The 12,688-nt window shown below is 37.4% G+C and overlaps 1 protein-coding gene across 1 annotated transcript in view; it reads right to left on the bottom strand.

Moving 5' to 3' along the window:
* Window positions 1-12,688, bottom strand: part of THADA (THADA armadillo repeat containing) — a 190,949-nt gene that overhangs the window by 25,730 nt on the left and 152,531 nt on the right. The window contains exons 31-35 of the mRNA XM_054397089.1: window positions 10,250-10,662; window positions 9,829-9,950; window positions 8,436-8,508; window positions 5,858-6,002; window positions 2,825-2,956 (exon numbers count right to left, since the gene is read on the bottom strand). Coding sequence (XP_054253064.1) covers window positions 2,825-2,956; window positions 5,858-6,002; window positions 8,436-8,508; window positions 9,829-9,950; window positions 10,250-10,662 — 885 coding nt within the window. The remainder of the gene's footprint in view (window positions 1-2,824; window positions 2,957-5,857; window positions 6,003-8,435; window positions 8,509-9,828; window positions 9,951-10,249; window positions 10,663-12,688) is intronic.

The raw sequence follows: 12,688 nt of genomic DNA, 5'->3' as shown, positions 1-12,688 counted from the left end.
CCAAGCTGATGTTCTTTTCCAGGCGTTCACATAACATTTCAAGGAATTACACAGGACAGGAGCTGTTACTGGAAGTAAAACCACATTAATAGATGGGATCATTAGCTTCCAGTTTCACCATCTGTAAGTGACCTGAAAATACCTATTATTTGACACTATCATACTGCTACACATGTGTACTGTTATTCAGCAACATGAACGTAAAGGAAAATATCCTGTTACAACTATGTGCACAATCTATGCAAATAACTTTATTAACAACAGTCCAATTTCACACACCTCACTCTGCTGAGGCAGAATAAATTTCAGTCTCAGTCCCACAGTCACACACAAGCACATGCCTTTTCAGACACTGTTCTTTCACTGGAAAGCCAGATGTCAGCTTGGATCTTGCATGAAGGGCAGGGAAGTTGTCAGGCTGTATAGTCAGGGATTCCTTTGGATCTCACATATAAATGAAACACTGAAAGATGTTGATTCCGTAAGCAAACAACGCACTTCTGTAGGCAGCTACAGCGTACTACCTTACACACTGTGTACACAGTGAAAGAGAGAATGTTGTGAAGAGTGGATATAATAATGCTAATGCCACAATTGCTGGCAAGTTCAGTGCTTGGATTTTGTGAGCAGCATTCCTACTCACTGCACAGCAAACTGACAGCACTAAAGGGTGAAACACAGCATAATCTATTTCTACAGTGTAGTATTTCTGGAAACATAACACCTGTTGGAACATAAAAATTTTTGATGCATGAATGAATCTGAAATTATAATAATCTCTTTAATCTCTCTTGTTAGCTAGTGAAAATGGCAATGAAATGAAACAACTACAGAACATATGAAAATGGGTTTCTAAAAATCCATTTATCTTTCTGACCTTTCAAGCCATCTTTTCTTCTGATCACCTGATAAAACTGCTGGGCCACAATATTTATTTGTCATCGTATAATAGAAATTAAAAGTCAGTGTAAGATATCCAACAATTTCTTATCAACTAAAAGGTTTAAAGAGAGCACTTTATAGCTTCCCATGAATTTCAGTGCACCATCTTAGATATTTTAAAATTAGTGCTAAGAGCAGACTTTCATGTTATGAAAACAGAAAAAACAAGAAGATATTTGAATGTAATTTAGACATTTCCAGGTGAGAGAGCACTAGTAATCCACGAAACGTCTGAATGCCAGATGTTCACAAGCACATGAAAAAAAAAAAGAGGGTAAATAGAAGTAAAAAAATCCAAACAAACAAAACCACAAAAGCATTCAAAAGGTTATTTTAATCCAGTTGTAAGCAAAAATCACAGGAGCAAAACTCCTTGTCCTGCTCCCTCAAAAGGTATAAAGCACAAAAAGTGAAAAGAGTTTACTGAGGAAAAAAAGAGATCACAAGGAACAATAACATGAAACAGATACAGGGGAACTGATTCTATCTTTTCTAAAGCAGCATTCTTTGCTTGTCACAGATGAAAGATACTGATTTAATTAAAAGCAGTTTAGGTGAAAGAACAGGAAGGCACAACTAAGTATAACTAAGGGGTCAGTGTAAGTCTGGGAAGGGGTTCTTTATCCTGTTTAGGAGCATTGCAAATAAAAAACAATCATGATGTTATTTCCTTCATTATGGCCACTTCTGCTTTATTAAAGTGGTAAGTTGTAACAGCAAGTGCTGATGAGACTTTAGCATTAATTGGGAGGACAGAGCCTACATCCAATTACAGGACAAAATACCCTGACACAGTGATACTACAAGGAGAAAGGGAGAAGATATTAGGAGCCAGAGAGAAAATCCAGCATTATATTATTTCCAAAGAAAGTACTATTTTGAAATATTTGAGGATGCCTCTCAGAGGCTTCTGTGGCATTTAACAGGATGAAAGCTGCCTGTAACACATTCCACCTTTTACTTTCTTCTGTCCCAGAGCAGTGTAGCTTAAGAGTGCCAACTCAAAACCACATCTGCCACATGAGCACATTCCTGGCTATTTCTGCCTACAGTAGTGGCAAACATACTATATCTATTGCCTTTTCTTTGCTTTTTTTTTTTTTTTTTCTTAAACAGGATGCTTCATTTCCCATCTAGCAGATGTTCACATGGAGATGGCTGACGAATTTGAACTGATTAGAGACAAGTCAGTACAGGCAATACTGAGTAGCACGTATCGGTACAGACCACCAGCAAGAGATTAGCTTGGTAGCAAACTGTAATTTATTCACAACACATGGAAGAATGTGTCAGCAAAGACATTCAAAGTGAAGCATATTAATTAGCTAAGCCTGCTCAAGTTTTGTGGCTATTTTAAAATGAAGAGTTGAGTAAACTAGGGCATGTAGACAAAAAGGCCCACATCCTCAAAAGCACACTGTGGGTGTGCTGACAATCTATGTGGATTTCAAGGTCTAATAATGAATCAGTTTGCTGAATATTGTTTCCCTGATTTCCTATCTCTCTGTGATCAGGCTACTGCAATGACCTGGGATTTAAAGAGTGTCCAAAGCTGGTAATAAAGAACTTTCAAAATGTGGAATTATATGATAGTTGACTTATCACAACAAGAACCACAAAGCTGAACAGTCCTGTTGCCTTTTTAACATGTCCATGTCACCACATGCAAATCATACCAGAACAGTGTATGATAGTGGAACAGTAAAAGCAAAATAATGAAGCATGGTGGAAGTCAAACATTGTAACTTGCTGTTATGTTTCACAGTATGTGTTTCTAAGAGATGCATGGATCACTCTACACTTAGCAAGAAGTTTGTGATGAGACAAGAAATACTTTTGTTTCCCATGTATCTGAAAATATTTAAAAGAGAAGCTGACATACCTGTTCCTTTATTGCTCTTCTTTTCAGATTGTGCCACTTGTATAACCTCAGCAGCAGCATTTCTTACTACCAAATCTTCATTCTGCAGCAGCAGAACTACACACTTCCACATAGCAAGGGTATCAGACAGTCCTACATTCAGTTATGGAGAAAAATTAGATTTCTATTTTTTATATGCATTCGAAGAAGTCACAGAGGTCTGTTTCCACACCTCAACACAACAAATGCAGTGAAACACTGAAATATCAGGAGGAGAAATGTGTTGGCAAACCACTGGGAAGACAATTAGCAATATGATCAGCATGTGTGAACTTTATTTAGGTGACTGACTCAGCTTGGTTTAAACAGTGAGCAACAGGTAAAAGAACAGACCTCTCTTAACCCAAGTTCAGCTTTAACTTGTGGGGGTCTACAGTTCATAGAAGTGCAGAATTTTCACTGTTGCTGGAGACTGACCAACACACTGCAATCATGGATTTGCTAGTGCAGTCTACCTGAAGCAGTAGATGCCAAACCAAGTTCTTCAGAGGTCCCTTCCAACCCCTAACATCCTGTGATCCTGTGATCCTGTCCATTCTGTTCAGATACTGCCAGCAGTGCTGGTCACAAATGCTATTCCCTGCAGGGAACAGCAAGATCCCACCTCCCACGGACCTACAAGTCATCTACTTCTCTCATATTCACCTGACCCCACCACTTATCAATATGTCCTGCCAAACTCATAACCCCTATCTTTTGGAAGCAAGCCGAATTTAATCCATGGGGTAACAGCAAACAGTTAAGGCTGATCAGAGGTAACTACCAATATGGAGATGTTCATCTGGTAAACCCCAAACAGGGTTGCAAATCATTGTGCCATTTAGTGATGTCACACTAACAAAGACTACCTGAAATCATAAGGCTGTGCTCATAGGTTTGCTGGTGTACTTTTTAGCATTCATTGAACTTTCTTACTAAGGGTCCATTGGAAGGTCTCTTTTTAGAGGCAGCCAGCATTTAGATATTGCTGTATGGTGATCACAGAGAACAATGGAGCTGGGGCTTCATTACTGCACTGGTGCTTCATTACTGCACTGGTTTTCCTCAAGCATGTTATCAACAGGTCTAGCAGAGATTTGTATCACAAGGCTAGACAGATAATTAATTGCATTTCACTGCCCATTAAAATTAATTGCTTGAGGCTTTACTACACAGGCAGAAGAAGCATTCCTGTATTTCATATGAGTTCCCTATTTCCCTATGTGAGAACAACATGGAGTGTAATTATTTCATAAAGAAGTTGCCTTTTTTCTAGCATGATACACCTAGTCATGTTGTATTGGCACAGCTAGGGCAGAATAATTATTCCCTTCTAGATACAATGGCTACCTTTCCCACCTAGAGAAGTTTCTATCTTATTTCCAAGAGGGGTAAAGTCTGCAAATGGATTTTCCAGAAAGGGTGTTTCTGAACCCTCAAGCAAGATGATGGAGAGGTGATGGGATCATCCAGAACATGCTGTTTTTCATTCGCCCTCTTCCTCTTACAAACATATTTAATGGAAGCTTATGGGAATGACTACTTTAACTTCTACTTTCTGCTATATGTGGTCAAGCAAGCAAGCAAGCTGATGCAGAACAAGGTATAACAATCAATCAAAACTGTTTACATGTACATAATCCATTTTACTTTGAGGGAATGATTGTAGATTTATATCATTACAACTAAACATCAGATCATGCCCTTAATTTTGTAAACTTCTCACTGCTGTACTGATACTTTCACAGCTGTAAAGAACCTCAGACTGACAATTTTAGGTACTATGGAGGGTCAGCTCTGCATCTTTCCTCCCCTGACCAAATTTTCAGAGCAAAGAGCTAATTCAGATGGCTTGACCACTGAGGCCTTGGGGTTTTCTTTTCTGGGCTGTTTTTTTGTGGGTTTTTTGTAGTTGTTTTTTGTTTGTTTGTTTTTTGAGCTTTGAGGGGTTTGTTTAGTTTTCTTTGTTTTGTTTAGATTTTATGCAGGATAGAAACTGCTGCTATTTTTTTACTGCAGACCTTCATATCTACCCAATTGGAAAACACAGAAACAAGCAACTGTTCTAACAAGATCAAAGAAGAAACTGCTTTCCATCAGCTATGAACCAGATACAGGGACAGATGACAAGTACAGCATTTGGGAGTTTTTCACTCCAATACCTTCACTGCCTTATTTTTGTTTTAAATGGTAATGTCTACTGCTCCAAAAAAAGATTTAAATAACTACACTGGAATACAATATCACAGAAACTAAAGAATTTAAAGCTGTTGTCTTGTTCAGGATGCAAAATAATTTCTTTATCATGTATCACTACCTATTTTTGCATATCTCCTCTTCCTTTAGTCACAAAATCCCTTTGTTCTCTGTTCAAGAAAGGAAAAAGGGAAAACAAAAAGCTAAAAGAAAAAAACTTCTGCAAAACAGACCAGAGAATTTAGCTTAGCTTTGACTCTCTGTCAGTAATGTACTGCTGAATAAGACTGGGTAGGGGTTTGTTTGTTTCTAAAGAGACAGTCTAATGTTAACTTAAAAAACCCCTAAGTCATTATATATGGGAGATACAATGTGATGCAATTATTTATCATTCTTATAGTAGAATGTTTCCCTCATTTCTAGACTGAACCATTTAATTTCAACATTCAGCCAGCACGGCTTTGTTATACTCACAGTGTTAAACTAAAAGTATGTCCACATCACCAACAGAATATTTCAGATAGATACAAGTCAGAGCACAACTGCAAGCCAGTAAATCTGTACAGAAATGTATAGTGGCCTGGAGACAGAACAGCATCTCATGTCCTCCTTCTGAGGAGTTATTGCAAGAGACTGCACAATTGCTTTTTGTACCAGAATTTAAGTAAGTACCTGTTTAGTTATTAAATTCTATTATTTTTTTTAAGCACTGTTTGATATAATTATGTGTTTTGATTGCATTACATATATATGTATACAATACATTTTAAGACATTCACTAATGGGTTTTATCTAAAAATTAATGTTCAAACTACTCACCAAGGATGAGCTTCTCATTGATCAGAAGGAACGACGTTACACTTTTAAGAACTTCAGCAATTGCTAACAGCATTTCTGTCTGTTGCTCATCTTCACAAAAATAAACTATCAGCTGAACCCATTTTTTCAGGACTTCTTCTGAAATCTGAAGGCAGAGAACATGCAAGAAGTATGCTGTATAATCTGGTGCTGCCACTTACCCTTACATTAAAATACGGGCTGCTGAAGAGATATTACTCATCAGTGAATGCCCGTATTTTTGCAAGGTGGTGAACCCTACATGTCCAAGCAAATGGCTTACTGTGCCACAAGTAGTTAAGACAGGAGATTTTATTTTAGCCAGAGCAGTAGGAGCATCCATAGGCTTTGCTCTGTCCCTTTTCTCTACACTCATCACTGACCACACAAGTCAAAACCTATCTTTGCATCCCTGGCACTTCTAAACATGGAAACTGAAGACAAATATACTGGACTATAATAGAGAAGCAATTCTCAGAAGTATCCTGCATACAGACACATGTTGGAAAAACAACTGAGATCATATGAACTGTAGCATTAGTCTTAGGCTTTGGTAATGATACAATGCTTGGTAAAGGTGGGGGGATGCAGCTCCATCTCCTCCTCAGGATAGAAATTTGTTTAAACAACACTGGTGAGGTACCTTGAGTTCTGATAGCACATGCATTCGAAACACTGAAGGTACCTCCATGTTGTCTGATACACAGCAAAGCTTGCTGTCCTAAAACATGAAAAATTACCAAAAAAAAAGAACAGGAAATAAAATCCAGTTGTCATCTTTTGGAAAATATTTAGTCTTCAGACATATGCTACAAAAATTTCTACTTAGTTATAATGGGACAAAGCTACAACTATTTTTGATGTGTAGTAATGGCAGCTACATTTTTTTTTGTGGAAAGAAGTAATGTGCATTTTACCCATAACTCAAATAGTGCCATGTACCTAAAATGAACAAAAGGACAGAGCCAAAGCATTTCCTACGAATTCTGTAACAGGATTTAAAAAAAAATCTCCCAAGATGTTTCAATTACTCAAATTTTGAACAGACATGTCAATTATCTAGAAAGACAGAACTTGAATTTCACCTTATGGGACAGGAACAATTCCTTCTACAGAAGGAAATACTGACTGCAAGCCCAAAGAGTTCAGATGGAAAACTAATATACTTGGTCTTTTATAAAGCAGAAAACACTCTCTATTTACACTTAAAGTCCTTATATTTTACCCTTCTTAAACAAAAAGATTTAACAATTCATATTCTAAATTCTTGTGTGCGAATCTTTTTTTTTAAATAACAAGACAAGGTTATTAGCATACAACATGAATCAATTTTGCTGCATATCCAATAAAAAATAACAGCTATGTAAGAGGAAAAAAATCTCCATTGTAAAACAGATCATGATAATTTTGTCTATTTTTAAATCATAGAATGGGCTGGGTTGGAAGGGACCTCTAAAGGTCATCTAGTCCAACCCCCTCTGCAGTAAGCAGGGGCATCCTCAACTAGATCAGGTTGCCCAGAGCCCTGTCAAGCTTCACTTTGGAAATCTCCAGGGGTGGGGCCCCAACCACCTCCCAGGACAACTTGTTCCAGTATTCCACTAGCCTCATGGTAAAGAACCTGCTCCTAACACCCAATCTAAATCTGCTTTTCTCCAGTTTGAAGCCATTGCCCCTCATCCTGTCACTACAGGCCTTTGTAAACAGTCTCTCTCAATCCTTCTTGTGGGCCCCCTTCAGGTACTGGATATCCATTAAGAGGCTTTTGTGTCTTTGAAAAACATAAAAATTAAAATTGTCTTAGCACTAAAAGCTGCCTTAGCACTGCTTTATGCATACATATGTGACATCACTGACTGACAATTTAAAATGAGGATAAATCTGAGCCAGTAATTTGTGCTAATATAATTCTAAATTAAATATACTACAAACAGGAACGGAGAACAGAGCTGTGAATTTTACAAGGGTTATTATATTTACTCTAATGTTTTTTAAAGAGAATTTAAGAGGAAATTCAATGAGAAACTCCACACATAAAACAGACACAGGCTGCTGTGCTCAGACAGTGATTTCAGGCTAAGACTTGGCAAGTTCATCCTCTTCACTGTGACGAAGAGAACGGCACCTAACCACTGCTTCAGCTTCATGCCTTCCCCTCAGATCTGCTCTCCTGTTGACTCCACAGAAACAGAAACTACAACAAAGCTGCATTTTAGTAAGTGGACTGGATTTAGTACTTGTGCTAATCGCCATAGGCACTTTTCTTTCTACATTATAGTGATTATTTTGGATGCTCTCAAAAGCTGAAATGAATCCATCAGAAATTTTTATTTAGGTATTTAACTTGAAGTGACCTTGGGAGGCATATACTGAGATGATACTCATAGCCATTTAATTTCAGAACGTGGCAGTGTATTCAGAGAGGAAGACACAACACCAGAGAAGGTGCAATGACACAAGAAAACAAAATCTTGAGGATTCTACCTAATAGAATTATGTTACCCCACTCACCAAAACCTCTAGAATTGCAAAATTGTAAAGCAACTCCATTCTCCCTTACCTGATGATGGTTCCGCAAAAGATGGGCAACCACCTTGGAGGCAAATTTGAGAGCTATGCTTTGAGCTTCAGTGCTGAGAAAACAAGGCAAAGCCATGTAAAAAATCAGCTATTTCTGCAATTATTAAAAAGCTGCCATTATAGAGAACCCCCCCAAACAGTCAGTTCTCAATCATTCCTGACTATTGCCAGTGGCTATTTTGCACACTAAGCATTCATAACTTTTACATTACAGATCTTGATACTGGTCATGTTTTCAGTCAATATGCAAATGCAGTGTGCTCTTCCTTTCACTTCTCTTGTAATTCAAGGCAAACAAACCAGACATTATTTTAATTTATAAACAAAAATATTTCTTCAAGCTGGTGTTGAGCTCTAGGAGTATCTCCCCTACAGATGCTAGAAATGTTACTTATGCAGAATACACCAACAGCTGATTCCTGAGCCTCCATGCTGCCTAGTGGCATCTAACAACACAGCAATTGGCACCATGGCTTCTGAAGGATTGGTCTCACTGTGGTGAACGGCAACACCTGAGCATAAGGTCTACTACTCAGCTATTTACCTCTAATAGCATCCGTCAGTGTTATTTTAACACAAGTATCTTAATTCAATATGTGAAATAAGCATTTCACATCATCATTTAAACTTGAAAAATTAAGTGTAAATCAGCAACAAATGTGCACAGCTATAAACATCTGTTCTACACTCTATGTCCTTAATATTCTACATTGGTAACAATGCAGTGCAATATATGGCATAAAAATCAGGATGGACTTGCCCTTAGAGCCTGGACATTTTGTCTATCTATGCCATTATGAATGGAGGGACACTGCTTCTAATTCAGTACAAACTACAAACTGGATCCAAATTTTCAGTGCCTTCTGTCTTACTTTACAGTTCAACTAAGGAGTGCAAACCCTAAGGACTAGGGTTAACCATTTCTGCCAATCCAACAAGTGAAATCAGATCTGTCACTCTTGCTACGACCATCTGCAGATAAACCAGGATAGACTGGGTGGCAGATTCACAGTGAGTGAGTGTATGTTTGGATCATTAATTCTATGTGTTAAGGTGTTTCCCAGTGACCACTCAGGAAGAGCTATGCTCACTGGCTATCATCTGACAGCCAGAGTAACTGGGCTTCAGGAACTGTATTACTGGACATTTACAAGGTGCTTGCCAGGATGATTTGTGAGCCTTTTTAATAATTCACATCCATGTCTAACTTCTCTGAAAAATTCTCATCAGGTGCTGTCTTTATTCAAATAAGCCACACTCACTTCCATGAAACAGATTTTCAAATCTACAGATAGCCCAAAACCAATAAATTAAGGCCTCAATATTAAAGTACTTGTATTTAACAAACTTTAAATGAACATGACAGGCCATACCTGTTGGAGGCAGCTGCAACACTTAAACTCCAGTTTAAGAGCTCATTTGGATTCATTTTTGTAGAGCATTCAGTCTTTGAAAGCACATTTCTGAGATCCATGTTATAAAGAACTTCCAGCACCTGTACATACAGTTCACAAAAGAATTTACAAACAATGTCAACATGAATGTATATATTTGAGATCAATAAAACAATGACATAAACACCACTCTAAAAAAGAAAGAGGAAGTTCTTGCTTCTGTGCAAGAACATCTGTTACAGAATGTTACAGCTTCTATTTAGTGCAAAACATAACAAAACCAAACCCCCACTCATGTGCTCTAAAAAAACCATCATGTGTGTTTGAAATATATTTTTTAAAAATAAAGAATAGTATTTAGTGAAAACATATCACATCAACAAAAATAGCACCCTCCTACCTTGCAAAAACACTGGAGATTGTTTTCATTCAGAGCCATTGTGAGAAGAGTGCCTTCCAAATCAATAAGTAGACAAAATACACCTCCTCCTTCTTCTGCAGCCTGCTTGGAATTTATTTGCTTCAACCAGAGCAGTACTGCTTCCAATGCGAGCAGACGTACTTCGTGAAACTGACAGTGAAGGAGCTGATCTATTGACAATGATGGCTTGCCTATTTGCTTTGCAAAACATGAACCTCTGCTGTGGATGTCAGGACCTGCAGTCACTGACAGCATGGATATCACAAGTTTGGTGATGCTCTGAAGATACTGTATCAGTCCTGGAACTGCAGATGAGTAGGGAATACCAGACACCAGTTCAGAATCTGAAATAATTCTGTTCATCTCTTCCCAAAATCCAAGCAATTGCATTCCTGAAATGAGAATAAAAATAAGTGACAGATTGATGAAGACCATGAAGTGATTCTGAAGCTGAAAAACAGCAGTTATGCAAAAGTTTCCACAAAGTACATTCAGGCATGAAATGCAGAGGTAGTTCTCCTTCTTTTCAAACTGATTCTAAACTATAAACTTGCTTTCCTAGATATCATGCATCTTCCTATTTAAATAGAAAGATATAAGAACACAGACTTTTCTCAAGTTCAACACTTGGGATGAAAGCTCCAAACAAAAAATTATACAATATTTGTATGCCTGCAAATTATAGCTGTTTGATAAGTATTTGTGATGATTTTAAGACTATATCTTTAATTTTTCTTCACAAAGTTCGAGCAGAAAAGTGAAAGAATGCAGATAAATCACAACTGGGTGTAAGAAAGCAAAATTATTCTAAATGCTTCCATTAGAGAGATAGAAATGTTTAAGAGTCAGTACTCAAAACAAGGTACGGGCAGTCTCAGTCTGTCTGTTTCTGCGTTTTTCTCTTTTGGCTGGATAATACACATACCTGCATACTGACCTTGACAAGCTAAGTTTAACAAACCTCTCTGCTTCTTGGCTTTCTTCCCTTTTGCCTGCTCTGAGAAGCGGGGGGAAGCAGCACAGCCTCTCTGGGGGTCGGGGGGCTTTGTTGTGTTTTTCTGTTGATTGTACATATTTGTAAATGTTGTGAATAGTGTATATTTGTACATATTCATTGCATTTCGTCATAGATTGTAGTTTTGCCTGTAAATACAGCTTCATTTGCTTCCAGACTGAGTCAGCCTGGTTATTGTTAATGTGGGAGGGGGATTCCAGCTCTTCACACTGTAACAGTATTTCCTTTAATCAAGCTCCTAATGCAATCTTGTAACTTGTACATGCTTTGCACTACTGTTGTATCAAGTGATTAACACAAATAAACCAAATTAAATATACTTGGAAAAAAATGTAGGTAGTTTGGAAACCTCAAAAAAGCACCAAACACAACTATACAATCATATTCTACTTCACAGAACAGCTCTAAAATCAGGTATCAGGCTGGAGAAAATGCTGTCTGTGACTGTAAGTGAAGCCAGGAAAAACAATCATAAGGCCATTCTGATGATACTGAAAATCCCATGCTTTACATACTTTAGTCAGAAAAGGTTACTATTAAGAAGATGGCTCTTTTACATAACTAGATCTATCCTGTGTATCAATCTAAAGAATTTAGTGATTAAAAAATACAGTATGCTTTTCTTATGCCTATTAAGTTTGAACAGCTAACAGAGATAAGAAAAAAGGAGCTGCACTGTAATCCCTCTTATGTATCAGCTCAGGAACTGTGACATTTCAGCCACTTAACTGGTGAGAAGAGAACAACATTGCCATTAGTGTTAAGGTATGTTAAAAATGTATGTTTCTTTAAAATATTGAAGTCCATTAAAGGAAAATAAGAAAGATTAAAGCAAATTTAGATTTCTTCAGTATCTTCAAGAAGTCAAGTCATTGCCATACACCTTTTTTGTTTACAATTAAGCAAGCACTGAGTACCACTAAAAGACTGGCCCAAATATTACTATTAAATTGCTGAATTTGGAATGAATCTGCAACACAAATATGGATTCATTTTGTTGCCTTTGAAGACATTTCACTAAGCTTTCTATTTACAGTTAAATATATTGTCCTTTCATTCAAATTCTTCGAAAGCCATCTTAATTTGTTTCACATTTGCACAGAAACTTGACATGGTTGTACACTGTCTAGCATATAAAACAGAAGCATTTTCTGAGTAAATCTGGACAAGCTTAAAAGAAATTTGGTATTTGAAAAAGATTTGCACACACATTAGCCCATTAGATCTGTCATTCATGTTTTCACTACAGTTTCTTTTCTAAATGGCTTGATGCAGTCAAGGAAACTGCAATATCACTGCTAGCCTATGTCACAGCATAATCTTCGACATGCACAGATGGCTTCCATCTGATAACATGCAAGCTTGCATATTTTATTTGCTACATTTTCTAAAACCCCTTCACA

The sequence above is a fragment of the Indicator indicator genome, chromosome 2 (assembly GCF_027791375.1).
Source record: "Indicator indicator isolate 239-I01 chromosome 2, UM_Iind_1.1, whole genome shotgun sequence".
Lineage (NCBI taxonomy): Eukaryota > Metazoa > Chordata > Aves > Piciformes > Indicatoridae > Indicator > Indicator indicator.
This window is presented reverse-complemented; position numbering and strand designations above follow the sequence as displayed.